General features: G+C 33.3%; 2 protein-coding genes across 2 annotated transcripts in view; one reads left to right on the top strand and one right to left on the bottom strand.

Moving 5' to 3' along the window:
- The window catches only part of LOC120417351 (beta-1,4-glucuronyltransferase 1), a 128,241-nt gene that overhangs the window by 32,377 nt on the left and 70,149 nt on the right, over window positions 1-25,715 (bottom strand). Inside the window, exon 3 of the mRNA XM_039579355.2 lies at window positions 10,250-10,417. The gene's annotated coding sequence lies outside the window, so the exon portion shown is untranslated. The remainder of the gene's footprint in view (window positions 1-10,249; window positions 10,418-25,715) is intronic.
- Window positions 16,721-18,395, top strand: LOC120417367 (uncharacterized). The gene is made up of 2 exons (XM_039579385.2): window positions 16,721-17,171; window positions 17,228-18,395. The coding sequence occupies exons 1-2, from the start codon at window positions 16,992-16,994 to the stop codon at window positions 17,537-17,539; spliced, it is 492 nt and encodes a 163-aa protein (XP_039435319.1). The 5' UTR covers window positions 16,721-16,991; the 3' UTR covers window positions 17,540-18,395.

Genomic DNA, 25,715 nt, shown 5'->3' with positions numbered 1-25,715 from the left:
AGGTTTTAATTGTTTGAACTTTGAAAAAAAAATATTTTTTTAAGTTTTAATATTTAAAATTGTTCTCAAAAGCCCAAATAAAACTTTAAAAACCGTCAAACTGTTGCTTCACTACAAATGACTTCGACCGGCGCAAACAGAGCATACACACAAGTTCAAAAGTTGGGAGCTCTTCTTGGCAAGGTGATGTTGTTGTTGTTGTTGTGGCTTCATGTCGATGTGTAGTGTAGTGTACGATGTGGTAATGAACTTGCCAAATGGTGAATAATGGTGCCAAGTTTGCAGATTTGATGGCTGTTTGGCGGAGTAAACAGAGTGTTTTTTTCTGAGTTGTTTGTAAAACACGCATGGCAATTTTGACCTGAGTACTTAGAAATGAGGTAATGTGTGTGTTTTGTCTAGGCAAACAGGACCTCGGAGATTTAACGATTGTGCGAAATTATACCTCCAGGATGTAGAAGATTATCTAAAAGCAATTCTCCCAAGAATGATCAAATTTAATGAACATTTAATTTTTAAGGGGAGACAAATTTAAAAATACATTTGCCTTACATAATTTTAATCAACAAAGCATTTTGCTCACAACCAATTATTTAACGCTAGTTAATATTTCTTCCCACGGTGCGTACATTTTTATCAGTCCATCTTCTGTCATCGTTGACCAAAAAATAACACTATTCATTGTTCATCTCCGATGACGCGGTCTTGCGTTGCCAAATTTTGCCCCTTTTTATATTCTATTATTATATTTTTCAACACTTTTGAACACAAAGAAAAAAAGGGTGTTGACTCCGTCCGGCGATGAAAAAGATCAGTTATAACTCGTCTAATCATCACCCACGAAGTGAAGCCAAATTAAAACGGTTAAAAATTAGTCTAAGGTCACGAATTTCAACGGCCGCCCTTAAAACCATCAACTTCGTGAGTTAATGTGCTCCCCCTCTGATTACGATTTACGCGCGAGTGAATTAAAAATGCCATTGCAAAACCCTAACCATGACTTAAGCCGAGTCGGGAAAGAAACTTATAAAAAATTAAGCGCCTTATCTTGAAAATTCCGCCATCCATCAATCTCGAAGGTGGTGGTAATTTTCGCTCATTTTCAAGCCCTGATTTCATTACTAAAAAAACGCTATCTTTCTCTTTGACTTCCTCTCCCACCTGTGAAGTTGTGCTTCAGGTGAGCTGTTGCTGCGCTCCACTTTAAGGTGCATAATAAAAGTTCAACAAACAGAACAACATGAGCATGGGTTGCAAATCCGACGACTTGTGTGGGAGATTTATGGTGACGTTTGAGCAGTTGACCACAGCCCTTAACAAACGAATGAAAAAAGCAGTCATAAAACAATCTACACGAAGCATCATGCGGGGGAAAATCTGGCGAAAAGCAGAATGGATTTGGCGGAAAAACGAGGGATTATCAAGATTGAGCTGGGCTTGGGATGGGAAGCTTTGGAGCGGGGAACGTGAAAAAAAGACGGGCATAGATATGAACGGATAAGGAACTATACATGAAGTTTGTGTGGTCAGACCATGTGACGTGAGCTGTGACAAGTTGTGCACCTTGAGCGAACATTGAGAAAACATAAAAAAGGGAAATGTATTATCCTACCTAATAAAAACCCAAAAAAATGCAAGTTTGATTTTTATAATTCTAAAAATTCTTAAAATTCTTAAAATTCTTAAAATTCTTAAAATTTTTAAAAAATTTTAAATTCTTAAAATTTTTAAAATTCTTAAAATTATTAAAATTCCTAAAATTCTTAAAATTTTTAAAATTCTTAGAATTCTTAAAATTCTTAAAATTCTTAAAATTCTTAAAATTCTTAAAATTCTTAAAATTCTTAAAATTCTTAAAATTCTTAAAATTCTTAAAATTCTTAAAATTCTTAAAATTCTTAAAATTCTTAAAATTCTTAAAATTCTTAAAATTCTTAAAATTCTTAAAATTCTTAAAATTCTTAAAATTCTTAAAATTCTTAAAATTCTTAAAATTCTTAAAATTCTTAAAATTCTTAAAATTCTTAAAATTCTTAAAATTCTTAAAATTCTTAAAATTCTTAAAATTCTTAAAATTCTTAAAATTCTTAAAATTCTTAAAATTCTTAAAATTCTTAAAATTCTTAAAATTCTTAAAATTCTTAAAATTCTTAAAATTCTTAAAATTCTTAAAATTCTTAAAATTCTTAAAATTCTTAGAATTCTTAAAATTCTTAAAATTCTTAAAATTCTTAAAATTCTTAAAATTCTTAAAATTCTTAAAATTCTTAAAATTCTTAAAATTCTTAAAATTCTTAAAATTCTTAAAATTCTTAAAATTCTTAAAATTCTTAAAACTCTTAAAATTCTTAAAATTCTTAAAATTCTTAAAATTCTTAAAATTCTTAAAATTCTTAAAATTCTTAAAATTCTTAAAATTCTTAAAATTCTTAAAATTCTTAAAATTCTTAAAATTCTTAAAATTCTTAAAATTCTTAAAATTCTTAAAATTCTTGAAATTCTTAAAATTCTTAAAATTCTTAAAATTCTTAAAATTCTTAAAATTCTTAAAATTCTTAAAATTCTTAAAATTCTTAAAATTCTTAAAATTCTTAAAATTCTTAAAATTCTTAAAATTCTTAAAATTCTTAAAATTCTTAAAATTCTTAAAATTCTTAAAATTCTTAAAATTCTTAAAATTCTTAAAATTCTTAAAATTCTTAAAATTCTTAAAATTCTTAAAATTTTTAAAATTCTTAAAATTCTTAAAATTCTTAAAATTCTTAAAATTCTTAAAATTCTTAAAATTCTTAAAATTCTTAAAATTCTTAAAATTCTTAAAATTCTTAAAATTCTTAAAATTCTTAAAATTCTTAAAATTCTTAAAATTCTTAAAATTCTTAAAATTCTTAAAATTCTTAAAATTCTTAAAATTCTTAAAATTCTTAAAATTCTTAAAATTCTTAAAATTCTTAAAATTCTTAAAATTCTTAAAATTCTTAAAATTCTTAAAATTCTTAAAATTCTTAAAATTCTTAAAATTTTTAAAATTCTTAAAATTCTTAAAATTCTTAAAATTCTTAAAATTCTTAAAATTCTTAAAATTCTTAAAATTTTTAAAATTCTTAAAATTCTTAAAATTCTTAAAATTCTTAAAATTCTTAAAATTCTTAAAATTCTTAAAATTCTTAAAATTCTTAAAACTCTTAAAATTCTTAAAATTCTTAAAATTCTTAAAATTCTTAAAATTCTTAAAATTCTTAAAATTCTTAAAATTCTTAAAATTCTTAAAATTTTTAAAATTCTTAAAATTCTTAAAATTCTTAAAATTCTTAAAATTCTTAAAATTCTTAAAATTCTTAAAATTCTTAAAATTCTTAAAATTCTTAAAATTCTTAAAATTCTTAAAATTCTTAAAATTCTTAAAATTCTTTAAATTCTTAAAATTCTTAAAATTCTTAAAATTCTTAAAATTCTTAAAATTCTTAAAATTCTTAAAATTCTTAAAATTCTTAAAATTCTTAAAATTCTTAAAATTCTTAAAATTCTTAAAATTCTTAAAATTCTTAAAATTCTTAAAATTCTTAAAATTCTTAAAATTCTTAAAATTCTTAAAATTCTTAAAATTCTTAAAATTCTTAAAATTCTTAAAATTCTTAAAATTCTTAAAATTCTTAAAATTCTTAAAATTCTTAAAATTCTTAAAATTCTTAAAATTCTTAAAATTCTTAAAATTCTTAAAATTCTTAAAATTCTTAAAATTCTTAAAATTCTTAAAATTCTTAAAATTCTTAAAATTCTTAAAATTCTTAAAATTCTTAAAATTCTTAAAATTCTTAAAATTCTTAAAATTCTTAAAATTCTTAAAATTCTTAAAATTCTTAAAATTCTTAAAATTCTTAAAATTCTTAAAATTCTTAAAATTCTTAAAATTCTTAAAATTCTTAAAATTCTTAAAATTTTTAAAATTCTTAAAATTCTTATAATTCTTAAAATTCTTAAAATTCTTAAAATTCTTAAAATTCTTAAAATTTTTAAAATTCTTAAAATTCTTAAAATTCTTAAAATTCTTAAAATTCTTAAAATTCTTAAAATTCTTAAAATTCTTAAAATTCTTAAAATTCTTAAAATTCTTAAAATTCTTAAAATTCTTAAAATTCTTAAAATTCTTAAAATTCTTAAAATTCTTAAAATTCTTAAAATTCTTAAAATTCTTAAAATTCTTAAAATTCTTAAAATTCTTAAAATTCTTAAAATTCTTAAAATTCTTAAAATTCTTAAAATTCTTAAAATTCTTAAAATTCTTAAAATTCTTAAAATTCTTAAAATTCTTAAAATTCTTAAAATTCTTAAAATTCTTAAAATTCTTAAAATTCTTAAAATTCTTAAAATTCTTAAAATTCTTAAAATTCTTAAAATTCTTAAAATTCTTAAAATTCTTAAAATTCTTAAAATTCTTAAAATTCTTAAAATTCTTAAAATTCTTAAAATTCTTAAAATTCTTAAAATTCTTAAAATTCTTAAAATTCTTAAAATTCTTAAAATTCTTAAAATTCTTAAAATTCTTAAAATTCTTAAAATTCTTAAAATTCTTAAAATTCTTAAAATTCTTAAAATTCTTAAAATTCTTAAAATTCTTAAAATTCTTAAAATTCTTAAAATTCTTAAAATTCTTAAAATTCTTAAAATTCTTAAAATTCTTAAAATTCTTAAAATTCTTAAAATTCTTAAAATTCTTAAAATTCTTAAAATTCTTAAAATTCTTAAAATTCTTAAAATTCTTAAAATTCTTAAAATTCTTAAAATTCTTAAAATTCTTAAAATTCTTAAAATTCTTAAAATTCTTAAAATTTTTAAAATTTTTAAAATTCTTAAAATTCTTAAAATTCTTAAAATTCTTAAAATTCTTAAAATTCTTAAAATTCTTAAAATTCTTAAAATTCTTAAAATTCTTAAAATTCTTAAAATTCTTAAAATTCTTAAAATTCTTAAAATTCTTAAAATTCTTAAAATTCTTAAAATTCTTAAAATTCTTAAAATTCTTAAAATTCTTAAAATTCTTAAAATTTTTAAAATTCTTAAAATTCTTAAAATTCTTAAAATTCTTAAAATTCTTAAAATTCTTAAAATTCTTAAAATTCTTAAAATTCTTAAAATTCTTAAAATTCTTAAAATTCTTCATTTTTCAAATGTTTAGATTCTTTTGAAAAAAAAAAAACCAGCAAGATTAATATTTAGAAATAATGCACATTTTGTTCATTTCACCAAAATTTCGCACTTTTTTTTTTTTTTGATGATTTAAGACATGATGAAAATTTTGAAAAATTGTCCCAGGATAACAGAAAATCATATAAATTGAGGAAAAACAATCAAAAACTCTAATTCTTAAAAAAAATAATACGTTTGCTCATTAAAAATTACTAGCGTTTGAGAAGGTTACTTTGAAATTTAGAAGAAAAAAACATTGAAGGGAAACATTTCTTGGAAAGGGATAAAAAAGAAAACAAACTATGTCAAAAAATCCAAAAAATATAGCTTCAATTTTAAATTTCCTCTAAATTTTACCTAGAAGAAAATTCCCACAACTATTCCTCCAACGAAAACTTGCAGCAAACAAGAAGTAAAAGCCCTTGATTTGGGGTGAGAAACAACTCACCGGAGCCCATCGTGTGCAATCCCATTCATCATTGTCACTCACGCTAACAAATCGGGGGGATGGGTGGGCTGTGTGGGCGGATCGTCGTCTCGCCACGTTACCTGCACTGTTGAGAGCTTTAAGTGTGCTATGGAGGAGCTAAAAATGGATAGATGGATGGATGGATTGATGGGCCAGCAAGCCCTCTTGAGAAGGAAGAAGAGTTTTGGATTTCATGTACCACAGAATTAATGGCACGCCACACACGTGGCTTTGGGAAGGCTGGTTAACCCTTGGTTTATTGAGGGTTTTATTTTTTATTTTTTATTTTGAGACACAATATTTTTCATTTTTTTTTAACTTGCTATGAGATATTTGATGAAATATTTAAAAAATATTCAATTAATTACAGTAAAGGACGCCAAGGGTTACCCGTTTGGGAAAGAAGACACCTCTCCGTTTTCACCTTGATTATCTGGCGCCTCATGCACTCACCGCGCTCAACGACGCCGTCGTTCCACGTTCCAAGCTCGTTACGTGACGAAATTGAAACCCGAACCTAGCTCAACTATCTCCGCAGAAGACAGGTGGAATAAGGCAGACAATTATGGCGATTAGATTTCCATGTCGCGTAATTAGTCATCTGCTCGACTTGTATGCAAATTTCGTCACTGCCTCTGGAATTCCAATTCGATTTCAAGCGAAACAAAAGAAGAAGTGTTGAGCTTAACAGAACTTTCGCCACCTCGACGCGCCGACAATTTATCACCTAACAGCCGTTAGATTGGCTGATTTTGTGGGACTTCCCCTGAGGAAGATCAAAAAGGAGATGTATAAGAATCCGACCAATGTCTAATTTTATAACAAATTTAAAAACGGGTGAGGCTTTTTTGCAAAAAAAACCGTCGTTAAAAATTTATTGCATGTTCCCCTTTTTCCATCTTGGTAGGTCATGACTATTAAATATGGTCGGAAGATCCTAATTTCGCGACAAAAGGCATCCATCTAGGTGGCGTGATACCGGTTGCTGGGCAACCGGTTTTGACGCAGTCAACTGAGCCTTTGATGTTCTTAGCAATCGCGGTCACGGGTTGCTTGGACTGCGTGTAAAATGAAGTTATTATAGTTCAGTGACTTTTGGTTGTTATTTTCAGCTACTTTCGAAATGAAAAAAAAAAACTGTTTTAAAGATTTCAGGAGTAACACAGAGTTGGTGAACGAACTTTTCGCATTTTTTATTTGTATGTCAAAATTGAAACTTCAGTTGAAAAAGCAGCTAAAATTAATGCAAGTTCCGTCTAATATGGCTCAAGCAGATTATTTTTGCAAGGAACTCTATTATATTGAACACTTGAAATTTGTTTAGCAGTTCATACACGGAGAAAAATCAGTTCCCAAAATTGTGAACAAGCTTTCATGAAATTCAGAACCACGAAAAAAGTGTTCAAAAACAAACCTTGCATTGTTCCGAATTTCATGAACGCATGAAAAAAAAACCTTGGAAATGGATTTAGAAGACCGGAAGTGTTGATGTTCCAACATTTTCAAGAGGATAAGGGAAAATCTCCACGGCGTCCCCAAATAAGCTTCGCTTGAAGTTGGACGGTTTTAGGTCACGGAACCTTTTTTTGCCGAAGAAATCAAATCGATTGGAAAGTCCTTTCTCAAGATTTCGAAGTTTTCGAACATTTCCATAGCACTTTTGTGTGAAGAGCTCCTAAGTTTGTATGGAAAAACCAATGATGCAAAATGGCCTATTTGGACGAAGGGAGTCGATAAAAGACAACTATTGCACTGATAGAACAAACTAGCAAACAGCAGAAGTTATTGTTTACATCTATACAGCGTATACTTGTTCAGCACGTCACAAACCCAAACAAACTCAACAGTTGGGTAATCTCTAGGCTTAGTGATTTTTCACGCTCAAAAATTGCAAATTTCACGGGGACCTTAATTTCAAAACACCAAATTTCACGAAAATTTCGCTGAACGTGAAAAATATTAAAATAACTATCAAAATCTTATGTTAAACTTATAAAAACTACTTTTTATGCTTTATTATATATTGTTTTAAATAAACTTAAAAAATCTTAACTATATTTCAACGAGAAACTAAAAAAAACTTTTAGTAATTAAAAAAAAATCCAAAAATCAAGTAAAAAGCAATCTTATTTCTCGATATTTTTCTTTACTCTGATGAAATACAATTTTCAATCTATTTTCTATTTTTTTTTGCTCCTCCGGTTAAATAATTGACCGGAGGAAAAGGGAAAGACGACTTTTTTCACTAAATGTTACTTTTAAAAAAACGTTAATTGATTTCTGAAAAAATTCAATAAAAATAAAAAAATCGGTGCAATCTTTAAAAAAATATCACAATATACACAAATTTAACAAGTTTCGGTTAAAAAAAGAGAATTTGTAAAAAAATTGCAAGAATATTTTTTTTTCGACTGATTTTTGTTAACCTCATTTAAGTTTTCGCAGCATTCACTTCTTAATAAATTTTCTATCAATTTCATGTTTATGTAGGTTTTGCTAACAATTTTTCAAATGGTTCATATCACACTTTTCAATTGAAAGCTAATAAAATTTACATAAAAAGTATTTTATGAATGAAATATTGATTATGTTATTGAGCAATTCCATGTCAAATAGGGAATCGGTTGTACCCGACTCTCTCCGATTTCAATGAAACTTTGTAGACATGTTATCCTACGCTTATATAAGCCATTTTTGTGTATATGGAGCCAGTTTCACTCGATAATGACATTTGAGAAGGGCGTAAGTGTTTTAAATATTTTTGAAATTCGGAATGTAAATACTTCTGTATTTCGAAGCCGTTGCATCGTATCAAAAAGTGGTCAAAGACAAACTTGTAGGAAATTTGACGGGCTTTTCGATAAAAATACACTGAAAGAAAAAAACACCCAACTTTTATGAGATTTTTTGATTTTTAAGTTTAAAAGTCAAATTTGAGGGGGAGCCCACGATTTTTTTTCGTTCAAAATTTTTGTGAAGATAGCCTAAGATGTTACAAAAAGACTCACGAAAAATGCAGGATGGAGCAACTCACCAAAAAAATACAAAAATCATTTACTGAAACTGTTTTTTTGAAAAGTGTGTATAGCTCATACATCCAATTTATATGTGGTCAAAGACAAACTTATGGGAAATTGGACGAGCTTTCCGGTAAAAATATTTACGAGACTGAAAAATCAAATCTGTCATATAGAAATTGCCAAAAACCATCAAAAAACCTATTTTTTCAACATTTTTATTTTTAAAACCGCTGTAACTTCACAAGGATTTGACTTAGGACGGTAGTCAATATGGAGACTTTTATGTAAAATTGTCTGGAGAATTGATTCCCGTATTCGGTTTTTGAAAATTTTGACGTTTAGAGCACTTTTCAAAAAAACAGTCTCAGTAAATGATTTTTGTGTTTTTTTAGGTGAGTTGCTCCATCCTGCATTTTTCGTGAGTCTTTTTGTAACATCTTAGGCTATCTTCACAAAAATTTTGAACGAAAAAAAATCGTGGGCTCCCCCTCAAATTTGACTTTTAAACTTAAAAATCAAAAAATCTCATAAAAGTTGGGTGTTTTTTTCTTTCAGTGTATTTTTATCGAAAAGCCCGTCAAATTTCCTACAAGTTTGTCTTTGACCACTTTTTGATACGATGCAACGGCTACAAGATACAGCAATATTTAAATTAAGAAAAACAAAAATATTCAAAACACTTACGCCCTTCTCAAATGTCATTGTCGAGTGTAACTGGCTCCATATACACAAAAATGGCTTATATAAGCGTAGGATAACATGTCTACAAAGTTTCATTGAAATCGGAGAGGGTCGAGAAAAAAGTACCTAAAAAATTCCTGTTTTGGGCTGGAATTGCTCTATTATTTAAAAAAAATGATTTGGGAAAATTGATAAATTTCACGGGATTTCACGGAAATCTTCAAATTTCACGAATTTCACGCTGTCCGCGAAATCGGGAAAATTCACAAACCCTAGTAATCTCCATGCGCTGCTCCAAGTTTGTTTGCATGCAATATTATGTATTATCTTACCATACGAGTGACTTTATAGACATAGACTAAGGTACATTTTAAACAAAAAGTTGCAGTAATGGCGAATGCTCTACACGCTCAAATAATCAAAATAATTTGCTGGATAAAATTCCTGTCTGGATTTAAATTTCAAATAAAATTGTATCAAAATTACAATTTAATTGCTTTGTTTAAAAAAAAGATTAATTACGACAATCTTTTTGCTGAAACACAAATAAGCGTGCATTGTATTTTAAATAACCCTTCTCCCAAAAAACTCTTTCATCTCACTGACTACATTTGCTCAACTCTCGAGCTGATTGAAAACTGTTTGCGCCAAATGCAGCCAACCAACTGGTCGGCGTTGTCTGCGGCAAAGCGGTAAGCACAATATTTGCTCAGTTTGATATCGTTTTTTCTGCTGAAAACCCGCACAGGGTGCCCCTCAACTCACTTGATTGTGTCAATATACCGGCGGTTCATTAACGGGGGGGAACAGACACTTGGTAAACAAACGAGGGGAGCGACGATTTCGAGAATTTGCTGATTTTTTTGCTGAGTTTTGCTTAATTTTGACTCACCACCAACAGATGACGGCTTGCGGCGGGGGGGCCCTTCGAGGGCGCATCGGTTGCCCTACGCTGGAGGGGAGCGTTCCGGATCCGGTGATGGTTCCGTACGGTGGCCGCGAGCAACTTTTTTTTTTGTTCCGGAATCGGGATCAAACTTTAGCTCAGCTGGCAGTGAATCTGTGTTGTTGAAAGAGGAGAAAAAAGATAAAAACGAGCTGGTTATTACTGGCTGATAATGAGGGCGGGGAGGTTTTTTTTTCTCTCCGTTTGCTTTCAAAGTGCATTTTTTGTTCAGTGTGGCACGTGCACTTGTTAGTCATGTCACTATGGTTGAGAAGCGGGGGAAAATATGACGACGTTTGCACTCGGCAAAAAAAGTGCCAAGAGAGAAAATGGTCGACGAAGCGGAACAAATTGAGCGGGATAATCTCGTTAAGGTTACGTGATGTTGTAGCAGTGTGATTTACTTTGAGATGAGGGTTGTGGAAAGATGGAGAAAGGGGATTGTTATGATTTCCTTGTTTTATTAGTTTTTACACGATTTGATCACATCATTAATTGGAGTTGTGTGAAAAGTGACAAAACTTTATTTTATAGAAACAAAAATGTTTTTCATTTCAACTTGCACAAATCCCAACAGAAGTGACCAACGTCCCAAAACGAACCGTTCATAATCCAATAAATCAAGCCGTATCTGACCCAGACGATCACACATTGCTACTCCCAGTCCGAGCTGCGAAGTGGTCGTGATGAAAGGTGACATGTTGTCCTTCTGCATAGATCCGGAATGGTTGAACGTAATATTAGCATGTCGCGCGATAGTGTGATTTCCCCCGTGGTGCAGCAGTAGAAACTGGTGTAATGGCTTTTTTAATCAGTCAAATGAATTATTTTTACACTCACATTACCAACAAAATGAAAAAAAAAATGAAAAGGTGCAGAGTTAACGTATCGATTTCTTTCAGTGTAACTCTTATGACAGCTACATTGCAGTGCTGCTAGTTTGTCATTTTATTCATCCTTGAAGGAACTCTACTGAATAAATAAAAATAAATCCAAATGTAAAATTCTCGATACTATTTCTTTTAGTGTATCATTTCGCTTTGACAGATTGACATCAGGGTTGCCAGCTTTACGAATTATTAAATTAAATTAATTATTAAATTAAACAAAATAATATAAAATAAAAAACGAGTGCGATGAATTGTTTTCAATGCATCAAAACTTTTGAAATCTTAGTTGCAGTGTTGCCATTGCATAATTTATTTCAAGCATTAGAGATATTCAAAGAGAGAAAGGCAAATATAACTAAAATTTGAATTTCGTGTCCAACATTTTTAAAGTTTTGAAACTATAAGTATCATCAAATACTTAACACAAGTTCACAGTTAGAGCCTACCGAAAATTGGCAAGTTATCAATGAATTTATGAAAAGATTTGTTTTTCTTAAGTTTGGGTCTATTTCCGATCTTTGGTCCAAAAATAAAAAAATGCAAAAAAAATAATCAAAAAGTGTCCTATCTAATAAAAAAAAAACAAAAAAAAACGTTATTCAATGTAAAGATTGTACAAGTTTCTTGAATGAAAATTAAAGCTTTCAGCATTTTTTTTAAACTTGATTTTTTTTAGAATTTTAAAAGGGGAGACGGGACAAAAACTTGACATAAAATTGCAATAGTGTGGTTCTCGACTTTTCTTTGTATTTCTTTTTATTTATATAAAACTTCATCCAAGTCTCTTTGTCAAAAGAAGTTTTTGCATCATTAGTTTTTCCTTACAAGTCTCAGGTATGTAAATGTATTAATTCTGAACCTTAAGTAGGGCTTTCTGATCAATTTGGTGTCTTCGGCAAAGTTGTAGGTTATGATTAGGACTTTCCGGAAAAAAAGATGCCAGAAATAATCGTTTTATTTTCCTAATTTGTTTATCACTAAGAGATATAATTTTTTGAAAAAATAATAGGTTATGCAACAAGTTGCAAAAAGAGGATTTTTTCAGCACGAGTCGTACATTTATCCAACGAGGTTCACCGAGTTTTATAAATACGAAGAGTGCTGAAAAAATCAAGTTTTGCACCGAGTTCCATACAAAAATTTTTGCAATTCCAAAAAACGCACACTGAGTGAAATTTTATGTCAAATTTTAATTTTTTTGCCAATAAATCGTTTAAATCAAAAAAATGTTGAAAAGCGTTACATTTCAAAACAAGTGCTGAAAAGTTCAACTTTTCAGCACCCATTTGAGTGCTGAAAAGTAGAACTTTTCAGCATTTATTTTGAAAAGTGTTGCTATTCGATTCTGTTATTTTTGGTACAGAAAAGTAGGCTATTTCGTCGTTCAAGAATGACAGGAAAAGTAAGTAGTTTCACGACGGAATTGCAAAAACATTGTTTTTGTAATGTCGAAATCTGGACTTTTTTTTTGATAAATTGTACAGTTTCAAAATTTCCATTTTACATTTTCGCCTTTTTTAAGGTTTTTTGAGTTTAAAAACAATTCTTGAAAAAATACCCCTAAAACATGAAATTTCTTATAATTTTCTCTCTAGAACTTTAAAAGTTTGGCAATTAGTTTTTGAGATACAGCATCACAAAGAACTCAAATTGATGAAAATTAATTTCCCTAAGAGTCACCTAATTAGCGAGCCTTTTTATTTTCAACTGGCGATATCTCGAAAACTATTGGTACAATTTTCAATAAGGATACCTGCAACATTTGCGAAATTTTTTGATCCTTTCAATGAAAATAATTTCAATATTTTAAAATTGAGCTTCATTTTTGATAGGTCTATTAAATAATAATTTTCCTTGTTTCACATTGTAGACCAAATTTTAATATACATATACAAATATTTTTTTCAAATATTTTCTATTGAAAACATCAGAATGCTACGCAAAAGTTTCAATTTTTAACATTGAAAATCGGATAAATATTTAAGACATTTCTTTCAGTGTATTCCATAGTTTGGACACCCAACTGAAATTTTTTAAAGATCTGTTTTTTGATAAATGTGGAAATGCATGCTTTAAAATGATTGTGAAGATTTCATTCAGTGTATTAAGTGTTGACAGTGTTGCCATTTTAGTAATTCTTTTAAGGGATTTTTATGAGTTTTTTTCAAATCAGTTTTGATTAATTCAATATTATACTTGAATTATGATCGCTGTACCCATTTTTTTTTTACGTCCGGGTACCACTTATTTTGACAGGTGTTTTACGAGTTCAATGAGCCATTCAAACACACCAAACTGCTACCGCGTTTACCACACTCACGTCTCCACTTTTCCAATCCAACTTATTTAGATTATCCAACCATCGCCAGCCTGATGGTGGCGCGTCGTCGTTGGCGCCGTAATTAAGTCGCTCGTAATTACTTCTCACGTGCGCCGCGTGTCAAACCAGTTCCACCTGGGGGTTAATGATTTTGTTTCTTGGTATTTTTCGAAACTATGACCTGGACCATGCGCGCGGTTGTGGCCCCCAAAACATGACACTTTTCCTTGTTTGTGTTTTGTTTTCACAACAAATTCTTATTGAGAAGAAATAACTTCATTATTTTTTACTGTGTATCGTTTAAACAACAATTCTGATGCCACTCCAACTTTGATGGCTTCATTAAGAGTCGTGTCCAAACAAAAATGAATATCCACCGTTTAACGTTTCTACCGAGATCTGATCGATCGATTTGGATTCATTTATCGAGTCTAATTAAACTCGTATTAATGATTGAACTTTTCAACGTGTTGTTTTTCCTTAGTCTCCACCGGCAGCACAGGCTGCCGGAAATTGTTTAATTCTGCACAACATTTCGACAAAATGTGTGACCTCAAAAAAAGCCCAGAGTGTGAGATAATCGATTCCAATTTACCATTGCAGCACACACACACACTCGACACGGGTCTGACTTGTCGCACTGCTGGCACTTGTTCGCAAAACACAACAATTATTCCATTCCGAAAGCATCCCTTCAGAGGGTTCTGGCTGCTGCAACGAGAGCCCTTCCGGGAAAGGATGAGGTTCGACAAATTCAAATTAAATCCGCCTCCTCCGCACCGTCCGGAAGTTTCTGTCCCGACCAGGAAATCGGCCGATTGGCCGTAAGGCAGGGTTGCAAATTTGCTGTTTTCAGTAGGTGTCATTTTGATTTACTGTGATTAACAGTAAATATCATTGAACTCTTTAGAGATTTTTTCAATTACAAAAAATGTGAAAATGTCAAAATTTAAATCATTAACAATTTATAGTAAATAATTGGCGTACATTTTTCTCAGTGTATCTTCTTTTTGATGTTTGAGAAGAGTGTTGCCAGATTTTATATTTTTAAACTTTTGAAACAAAACAACCGGAATATTTGCAACCCTGCCCCAGACACTCTCAAGTGGCCATCCCTGCCCAGCTCGGTCTGCCAAGTACCGATGTTATGTTCACTACGCCCCCACTCTCCCCTATCGTGCCAGCCAGACGGAAATGTGCAATTGGTCCATAAATTACAGAAGCGAGAGCGTCGTCGCGTGTTCCATCCCAGCAGCATCCGTGGACCCCCCCCCCCCTTTCGTTCGAGCTGTGTTGTGTTGTTCTGGGGGGAGTACAAAAGTTTCCCCATTTTCACCCTTAATTACAAATGTATTATGTGAAAATGGACACTTGCAGAACACCAGCAGCAGCAGCAGCAACATCCCCTACTTTGAATGGGGTGTGCATTTAAATCGACAAAAGGGGGAAATATGCACATTTGCTTCGTAAAAAGCGAGTTGACACGTCAGTCTTTGTTGAAAGGCAGTGGAGTTGAAATTTTTAAGGGGGTGAAATTGTACAACATAGCAATTTTAGCCTGACTACGCCCATGGTCTGTAGCGTTCAATGGAACTTGCAAAAAGGGGGCGAATTGGTTCATGTCCAAAACACTTTTTGCAAAACGATTTGAAGGGATTATGTTTAGGGGTTCCAGGTTCTGGTCTGGTGACAATGGAGATTAATCTTCGCACAATAACTCTCTCCCTCTGTCTGATGTGAGGGGTTCTTGCTGAATCGAAAATGGATGTTTGATTACTTTTTTTGCACCCCCAATGATTTTGTCAAACCGGTTTGGCATGCATTATTTTGCATTGACAAACTTTAATGTAGGCTTTTTAAAAGATTTATTTCTGGCGGATTTTTAAACGTCAGATGTAATTGAACCAAAACTTAGAAAAAATATTTTTGGGGGCTTTTCCTATGACCAAAAAGGCCATTTTGGGTCATTGACAAATATTCGAAACTTTGTATCATTTGAAGGAATTTTCGGATCGGTTTGGTGTCTTCGGCAAAGTTGTAGATATCGATTATCAGAGAACAAAGTTTGTGTACGGAAACAAATATTGTCAAAAAATTTATCTTTCTGAAATTTTGTTAAATGTTTTAAGGGACAAAAAACCAAAGATTTTGAGCTATAGGAAAGTTTGGACAAAAATATTGCCGTCGATTTTCGCTGTGAATTTTGGAAAAAAAGAAAATTTAATAGATTTCTTTTACTTCAGCTTTTAATATACAATTGAATTTACAATCGAAAAGTACTTCATAGATTTTTGAATAATGTGAAAAATTCCACTTTTTTCGATTGTTTAATAGCGTCAATTTTTTAAAAAAAAATCTTGGTGTTGAGAAAATTTCCAATAAAATTGTTTAAGAGACATTGAACATTGGACCTCTAGTTGGTGAAATACAACAAATTAAAGAAAAAGAAACAAAAAAAGTTTTTTTAGTCTCATCAGAACGGAACTTTTTTTCTAGAACCAGAAACTATAGGTCCTATTTGATATTGAAAAAAACATTTGTGAAAATTTCTTAACTATCCAAACAAAATATTTTAAATGGCAATCAAGACAAACATTTTAAAAATGTCAAACACTCAATAAAACGCCCTAGTGAAATGTTAGAGAGTGATGTCTATAGTTTCAATGTCATTACAAATTTGCTCAACTTTTCGAAGCAAATATTTTCAGGAATAAACAATCACGGATACAATTTAAAGCCCGGAAATTTCTCAATTAGAATTGAACTTTAAGTTGCTACATCTTGAAAAACAGTGCAATTTATGAAATAATCTGTAATGTACTTTTCGATTGAAAATTTGATTTTGAATGAAGTTAAAAAAAGTAAAATTCCTACTTTTTCAAATTTGTTTTAATAAGTTCTGTACCAGCCTTATTTGGCAGCAACATTTTTGTCTAAAGTATGGATTTTGCATGAATAAGTTTTTGTAAAAATAAAAAAAATAACTCAGAAGCAACTTTTGTTTATGCTTTTCTAATAATCAAAAGGTGTGTTTTTATGTCTTCCAGAAATTTAGGGAAATTGACCATTTAAAAAAATGTTTATTAAAAATCGGCAAAAAAAATCCGTGTACAAATGATTTTCTTAATAGTCCTCATCAATACCTACAACTTCAAAAGATAAAGATTTTAGAATATTAATATTAGCCTTGTATGGGCGAATCACGGACGAACGGACATGACACCAGCATTTTGATTTTGAAGCTGGTCTTCTTTTTCGTCTTCTTCTTATTTTTATCGGCTTGCCTTCAGAACGCGAGCGCAAATGTCAAAACAAAATTTGTCAGTTTGCTCCACTTGACAGTTTGCTTTCAGAGTTTGATTCAGAATCGTCGATTTGCGTGTTGCGTGTGTCATGTCCGTTCGTCCGTGGTCGTAGAAAATTCAAATAAAATGGGACGGAAGTGCGAGGTTTCGCGTGATCCAACAAGCGAAACGGAATGGAGCTAGGTGCATTTTGCGGAAGAAGATTTCCGGATTCGGGGTCGACCAGGCAGAGGGCTTCGATTCGGGACCGTTCCGCAAATTGTTGGCTGTTCATTTCTTCCCTCCCATGTGGCTCAGGCTGGAACAAGCCGTTTTGTGGGAGAGGATTTACGGCATCATGGACCGGGCCAAGGGTATGATTTGCTTTGTCATGTAAACACTTTTTTTTCTAAATAAATATGATTTGCAGTCTTGGAACCGTACCGCGCATGAGGAGTGGCTGGAATCCGAGGACGAGATGAACGAAGACCCCACCAGCCAAGTTGCCCTTGGACATGCGAGCGAGTTAAACGATGACCTTGGTGGCCCATGTGACCAGGAGGACAAAGAAAAGTGGACCGGCAACTCTAACAGTACGATCACTCCACATGGCGAGGACGTGTTTAACGGCAACCCGCTTGGTTCAGCAGAACTGTCTGTTTTCGTCCACGTTTGGTTGAATTCCGAGGAGCAGTTGGAACCTGGCAGCTCGTACATAATCATGAATAGAAAATATAGCTGAATATGATCAACCCCCTACGCCTATTTCAATCAACGGACGGAGCCAAAACTGATACGTTCGCCCGGAAGTCATTGGTGCATTAAAAAGTGAACCCTCGATCGTGCTAGAATGGATGGGACAAGCGATTATCCAGAGTACTGGTACGCAGTGCGATCATCATACTTGTTGAGCTAATAAAAAAAGTGGGAAAATCTAAACTTCATTGCGTTTTATTTCAACAAACCAAACCTTATTAACTTATCTCTCTCACCGACAGACTACCTCACCTACAAACGCCGACGGAACAAACGTTTGGTAACCTTTCACAGCCTGACCTCCCCCCCTTTATTTTGGCAGTCAATTCTTTAATCCATGCTCCACTCTCCACTGTAAATCCACCTCTGCGAGACAATCTAGACTCGTTTCAGAACTCGTTAAAAAACATGATGCTGCATCGTGAGCAAAATGACAAAAAACTCAAATATCCAGGAAAATTGTTAAACAAAATAAACTAACTTACTAAATTTAACATAAAGTTTGCACATCCTGCTTGTTTTGTTTACTTTTATATTTATGATTCGCTCCAGATAGTATTGTTGATATCAATCAAAAATGTAGAACTAACGTTAGCGCAACATGAACTGCGCGCAATGTAAAGCTATTGGTAGCGGATAATGATAATGACATTTTTCAATCACCGCAGCATGACAACATTTTGACGGAAAGTGGAATAACATCAAAATAAATATAGTTCGCCAATGTGAGCACAGACGGCGCTAGTGTTTCATCGCGGTTTTAACGTATTTTTATATGGCTGAAATTTGAATTTTGCCTCAGAAAAATGAGTCAAATTTGTTCGTGGTGTCATGTCCGTTCGTCCGTGGGCGAATCACTGGCACAAAGTGACTTCTTTGGGCAGAAAGTTTGAGCCAATTAAAAAAAATATATAGAATCCATTTCTGGTGTTGGTAAAATAGATTTGAGGAATTTACAACATATTAGCAATGCATAATTGTTCACAATATTTTGAAATTAATAAGAATTTCATTTTTTTATTACAGCTGGGAACACTGCTTGACTGTCATCCGCTGTAACTACACTGAGAAAAGTTAAGACTATATTTGCAATGCCTACTATAGCCAATCAGATTTTAGGAATAATTTGCGATTTCAGAGTTTTGAGAAACATTTGACAACACTGTTAAACTGTCTTTTTTGAGCAGCCACACTGAGGAAAGTTTACATCGTATTTACAATGCACACTAATGCGAAATAGATTTAAAAAATCATTTATGATTTGATTTTTTTTTTCCTGTAATTGGCAACTCTTCCAAACTGTCACCTGCAGTAAGCTGCACTGAGAAAAGTTTGCACTTAATTTAAGATACGTATATTTTATGACTAAGCTTGCACAAAATTGCTTAGATTTCAAATGTTTGCCAATCTTTAAAGCTAAGATGGTGCAAACAAGTTGCATCAAACAGTATCTAAATTACACAGCCATGAAATTTTATCTCGCAAAATTACAAAAACAGGTAGCAACAAAAAACGCAAATCCTCCTTCTCATCGCGGTGTGTGTCATTTGACGACACACGTTCACGCTGCTAATTAGCCATGTTTATGCGCTTAATTATGCACCAGTGCTCAGACACATATGCCACTTTCCACGTGGTGCGGCGGCGGCGGCGGCCCAGAAATTTATGACTTGTTATTGATGCCCTGGCGCGGTTTCGCGCCAACCGTGTGAGGACGGCACGGGTATTAGCATTAACATTATAATACAAGTCATTTGCAAGTAATGCGAACGCCTGGAAGGTATGCAAACGCGGTGCGAGTTACGGAATGCCATGTTTTTCAAATGAGCCGATTAGGCTTTTTTTTGCGTTGGGAGCATATTTCACACCTCTCGCCGTAATTATTTCGGTATAAAGTGGTTCGTTACGGACGGTTAGGCTCTGGCAGTTTGTCAACAATTTCGATGGCAACGTGCCACACTTGATATTTACCTAAAACAGCACGAGTACAATGAGCCTCCGGCCAACAAAGCAGAAAAATATTATTCCTGGTAATGACATTATAATCTGTCGCAAGCGCAAACACTGGAGAACACTGAACAAAACGCACGCGACAATTTCGCGAGAATCGCGCGTCAATTTTCAAATTATCCCATTATAAAAGAGCAAACGAAGGTCACCCACCAATCGATGCACCACACATCTATTCATTCCGGAGGGGGTTGACATTCTCAAATGAAGCTAAATTTACCTGAAATACAAAAGAAGTTCCCCCATCGCATGATCGACTCAATTATCGTTTATTCTAGTCCCACGTCATCGCCGTCATTATCATCATCATCGTGTGCCTCACTTTTTTTAAGGTGAAGGTGGTTCCTGAGTTCCAGTTTCGTAGGTCCCACAGCCTACTCTGTGCCCGAGCCTCATTAGAATGCATGATTGACCGCGAAGGAATTTCGTGCGTCGATCTATTTCAGTGTGGTGGCGCGACGGCCACCTAACGTACGGACGGGTGAAGGAATTTCTCCACCTTGAGTATGTTTTGTTGCCAACCAGGGATCAATAACGTTTTGTGGCTATTTTGCCACCCCGAGTGTCCCCGCGGACTGTGTTGGTCGACGCTTGAGGGTTTCGGTCTCGGCACTCGAGTCGGCTGTCAATAAAAACGGGAAGTTGTCACGCGAACCCGATAAGGTCACACCGGGTCGGATGTCTTTCATTTTTGACTTGTGCACTTTTTCGGTGACTTTTTTTGAGTTTTAAATTTTTTGGTTGAATAAAAGTAAGGTGTTGATTTTTTACAGTTTTGATCACTTTGACATGACTTGCAATTTATTTCCCAATCAAAATCCGTTATTCACAAACGACAAAGAACCTGAAACAATGAGCAAAACTGGTCTAATTCGTGCAAATGGGCGCCATTCATATGGAAATGTCACTTTCCAAGTGTGTAGCATAATAAAATAGAATGGAATTACTGCGATTTCGTGGCCCATATTCTAGATAACGAAAGACAAATCACGTACGGCGGACATTGATTGCCCACAATTCATGAAACGCTTGACGTCACTGGAAACAGTCAGCCTTCGTAGATTTCATCAATTTTGTCTCATATGTTATTTACGATCGTCAAAACAGTCGAAAACATTTACCCTTTGAACAACAATGTTTTACGGCGTCAACAAACGCATGAAGTTCGGACGGAGTAGGCCATGATTTGCGTGCACGCGTCCTGTTCGTCGCACCTGGCCAAGGCCTACCGTGACGCGTGCTGCTACGCGTGTTGCATATCCATCTGTCAGATTGTCTGTCCGCACCACAAACTGCAGAAGCAAGGGGTTGAACACATTGTTTCACTTTTGGGGTCGTGTTTGCGAGCATTGCGTGCGCCAAGAAGCGAAAGTTCTGTCACAGACAAATCGACGTAAATCAGCGAACTTTCAAAAGCAGTGGTGAGTTCAAATTCGCTGTGGTGAATTTCTGATCGTTCAAATTGACCGTTTAAATTGTCATTGCTGGATTTTTTTTCAGTATATTAAATCTGCTTGTCTGTGGTCCTCGCACAGGTGCGAGGGTGGAAATGACTTCCCACGTCCATTTTGCGTGTTTCAATTTAAAGTGTACCTTGGTTCTAGTTTTCTGAACATCTAGTAGTCCACGACACGCAAGAAAAGAACAAGTCAGCTGTCATAAAGAGTTACAAACCTCCGCCACGTTGATTGCAGTATGTCATGAAAAAGTTCAACGCCATCTTTGTTGGTCATCAGATTTCACCTTCTTTACAGAGTAATCTTGCACTTTCCGTACACTTTCGTGTACTTGTTTAGCGCAACAACAGCAAAAAAAACGAGTACAATCTTGATCAGATGAACTGTAAACACGCAAAACCTCGACTAACCCCTGAAACAATGCCGAATCAGCTGATCAGCGACATGTGCGAGTTCTTCGCAAAATTCCGCAAAAATGCGAACCCGGCAGTACTTTCGCGGGCCAATTTGCCGTTACTTGACAGATTTTGACCTGTTTTTCATGGCCGCCGAAATTTGCGTGCGATCTTCATTTCGCACAACTTACGCGAGCTTCATGCCGCAAAGTGTGTTTTAATCCGAGGTTGGAAGTGTGTGTGCCCAAAAGACCAGGCAAAAAGGGGCAGCACTTAAATTTTGAGGCACAGTTGAACAAAAATTCTGAGATAAATGCTCATCAGCTTTAAATTCAACCACAAAATTTTTCACAGTGCACATTGATTTGCAAAAAAAAAAGTACACGAATTTGCACAAAAGTAAGCGAGCGAACCTCGACGAAGAGAAGAGATTGGCAATAAGGCAGAAATTATCACACAGGAAAAAGTCATGGGAAATTTGGCGGCGCGAACGGATGGGTTTGACTTTTTGCGCTAATTTTCGTGTGTGAGATTTCGCAAAGTGCGCCCGATAATGACTGTTTTAACGTGCGAAGTGAGGTATTTGTCGCACATTTAGCATGGTTGGTATTGTAGAGGTATGAGGACAAGTACCCTACTGGAATTTTTAATTTAAAGGCATTGCCTTTCAACCTCATTAATCTCATATCATTGTAAATCAATCAAAAGGTTTTGGATAACATATTTCATAATAAAAATTATACTCTTAAACATATACATACTTTCTTGTTTTAATTTAGATTCAAAATGAGCCATTACCAAAGTCAAACAACTTTGTATTTAAATTTCTGCCCAGATTCAATAATACGAATTTCAATTATTCGAAGTCGAATAAAAAAAAAGATATTCTTATTTAATTTTGAAATCAAAATTTTGGTAAATAATGTTAGTACTATAATTAAAAACATTCCACTTTTTTATAAATTTATTAAAACAAATTTTACAAATTTCACAAAGTTATTTAAATTAATGTATTTTCAGAATTGAAAAAAATATGAATTTTAAAAATTTTATGAATTTCACAAATTTTAAGAATTTTAAGAATTTTAAGAATTTTAAGAATTTTAAGAATTTTAAGAATTTTAAGAATTTTAAGAATTTTAAGAATTTTAAGAATTTTAAGAATTTTAAGAATTTTAAGAATTTTAAGAATTTTAAGAATTTTAAGAATTTTAAGAATTTTAAGAATTTTAAGAATTTTAAGAATTTTAAGAATTTTAAGAATTTTAAGAATTTTAAGAATTTTAATAATTTTAAGAATTTTAAGAATTTTAAGAATTTTAAGAATTTTAAGAATTTTAAGAATTTTAAGAATTTTAAGAATTTTAAGAATTTTAAGAATTTTAAGAATTTTAAGAATTTTAAGAATTTTAAGAATTTTAAGAATTTTAAGAATTTTAAGAATTTTAAGAATTTTAAGAATTTTAAGAATTTTAAGAATTTTAAGAATTTTAAGAATTTTAAGAATTTTAAGAATATTAAGAATTTAAAGAATTTTAAGAATTTTAAGAATTTTAATAATTTTAAGAATTTTAAGAATTTTAAGAATTTTAAAAATTTTAAGAATTTTAAATATTAGTTTAAATTTGATTTGTTAAATATCAGATATAAACATCAAATATGATATAAAATAAGTACTTTTGTCGTATCAACTTATAAGATATCACATGATCTTACAGACAAAAACTTGCTCTTCACACAAAACAGTTACATTTCTTACCCTTTCAAACAACAAATTTGACTATTTCCTCTCGAGTGGTGCGAAATTTGCTGTCGGGTCTTCATTCCGAGAACTAACTAGACCGCATCCCGACCCATCGTGCGAATGTGCATAATTAAACAGCCATGTGTGAATTTTCACATGAATGCCGGGTTCGATCAATGACCGATTCGCCAACAATTTACCTAATTTTTCGAACTTTTCACTCAGTCTTGTTCTATTGAAGACAGCCAAAAGGTATCGTGGTGACCAATTTTACGATTTCATCATCCGCTTTGACACTGAAGTGTAAAAATAACTGTTTCTTCAAATCGGCAAAGTAGGCTTTTTTTGAGGCAAGGATTTCTAATAGAAACGTTCAAACCCAAATGTTGACGTCGCCTGCTGCAACGAAAAATCAATTTCCGTGCTAGCCTACTCTGCTGGGCAGTCAATTCCGTGCCCGCGGTAATTACATTTCCAGCTGGCCGGTGAAAAAACACACACACACGCGAAAATACTCAGTAGGCCACCTCGAAGGTCGCCAGGTTTCCGCGACCTCTCTAATGACAGTTGGCGCCTACTAGGTGAAAACCGCAGAACTACTAAACGCACAACTTTCAGCCAGAACGATCCCGGATCGATTTACCTTCTGAGGTGTGGCGAGGTTCGGGGGGTGACGACCGGAAGGGGTGCCCGGAAGTTCCCCCCGTCCTTTTGGCCCACGGGAGTTAATAATAATCGCAACGCACGTAATCAAATTAGCGTGTTTGAGATTATTTCCTCCGTGCCGTGGACTTGACGGGGTGGGAAAAGTTCTTGATTGGAAAGGAAGTTGATGGAACGGGAAAAGAGGAAAAGCCAACATGACGAGTACTTCCTGAACGCGTTCGTCGCTGGGGAAAAAAAGGTTGGCAACACTGTTGCTATCAGTGATGCGTGGTCGCGCCAACCCATCACAAAAACGGAACATGGCCATTAGGATGCCACCAGCAGGTCGTTCCGGTTTCGGTTTACTCTTTAGTGCCCAACCCCAACATGTTTTACGCGGCCTACTGCGAGTGTGTTCTCCCTCCAACCCTGCAGGGGCAGTAACGTGCGATCTACATAATTAATTATTGATTTAACATTAAAAGCGCTTGTAACCCATTAACAGGTTCCGTGGCGGCAGGACGTGGAAGACAAGTTGATTCCTTTGTGAGAACCGCGTCCCGTTTCGTAAGGGCGATGATCGGCACTTTCACGTGCTCGCAAGCAATGCATTTTGGATCACGTCCTACACGGAGAAAAGCCAGTTTCCAAAATCGTGAACAAACGTCCACGAAATTCTGAACCACGAATAAAGTGTTCAAATTCCATGGTACGCTTTTGAAAAACGTGCAAGTTGATCACTTTGTTCGTGAACGTTTGTTCACGATTTTGGGAACTGGCTTTTCTCCGTGTAGAGGTGCACCACCACCAGCTGGGAGTCCCCTTCGGGGTGGTTAGTTTAGCACCAGTTGTCACGGAACGGGCTTGTTAGGGACGAAGATTCCTAGAATGCTGGAAGGGTATCGTAATTTTGCTTAAAAAGTTGTGGGTTGGGAAATGTTCTTTGAAATATTGTCAATGGTTTTAATATTTTAGCTATTATTTATTTCAATGATCTAACTAAGAGATGGACGACTCATCTCCACTAATTTGGAAGACAGGATCTTTTGATGTTCCATCGTTTAAAGGGGACAAGGGAAATTCTCCAAAGTATCAACATATAAATTTCACCTTACTATGGCCGGTTTTTTTCTAACTGAACCAAAATCAATCAGCTTGAACCCCCTGAAGACATTTTTGCGGTAAAATAATTCAAAGTCAATTTTAAAAATTCGACAAGGGGGTTGATGCCCGTTTGTCACGCCGTTCTGCACTGCTTGTTTCGCCACAAATTAAATTCCCCGAAAAAAAAAACAACATTATAAATACGCCAATCGCCAGTTCCGCTGGAGGTTCCTGCCCTCGTTGAAAAATTCATGGAAGACGGAGGTGGTTCCTCCCAACAAAAATAACTTATGTTTTACACCAAAAACATTTGCACCTCTCCAACATTCTTCGTGGGAATTCCGTCCATCTTCCTCTCAATTCATCGCCATTTTCGACTGTATATTTTTTCGTCGTCAGACATATTTACCGGGCTCAAACCTATTTAGATATTAGTTTGGTCGTGTATCATTAAAGTTGAGGCGCGAGATTCGAGGTGGAAAAGGCCATCAGGAAATGGTTAAGGCTACAAACAAGCAGTGTCGTGCGAAAATCGTGCGCCCACGGGGCGCAAATGGTTTGTTTGCAGAGTTTTTTTTGCGAAATTACTCTTTATTTCTTTTCTAAGAGTTTGTTGTTGTGAAGATTTGAATGATGGTGGCGGCGGCAGCAGCGCACTTGGCGCTCGTTTTATCGGGGATCTCGCTTTGGACGGGCTTAGAATAAAATGGTGTGAACAGGTTCAATGTGGCGAATTAATTCGTGACTTGGACGAACTTAGAATGCAAATTGCTTTAATAGATAATATCCTTGCTTTTTAGTGCAGAG

The sequence above is a fragment of the Culex pipiens genome, chromosome 2, assembly GCF_016801865.2.
Source record: "Culex pipiens pallens isolate TS chromosome 2, TS_CPP_V2, whole genome shotgun sequence".
NCBI lineage: Eukaryota > Metazoa > Arthropoda > Insecta > Diptera > Culicidae > Culex > Culex pipiens.
Note: the sequence above shows the minus strand (reverse complement) of the source record. Positions and strands in the feature narration are given on the sequence as shown.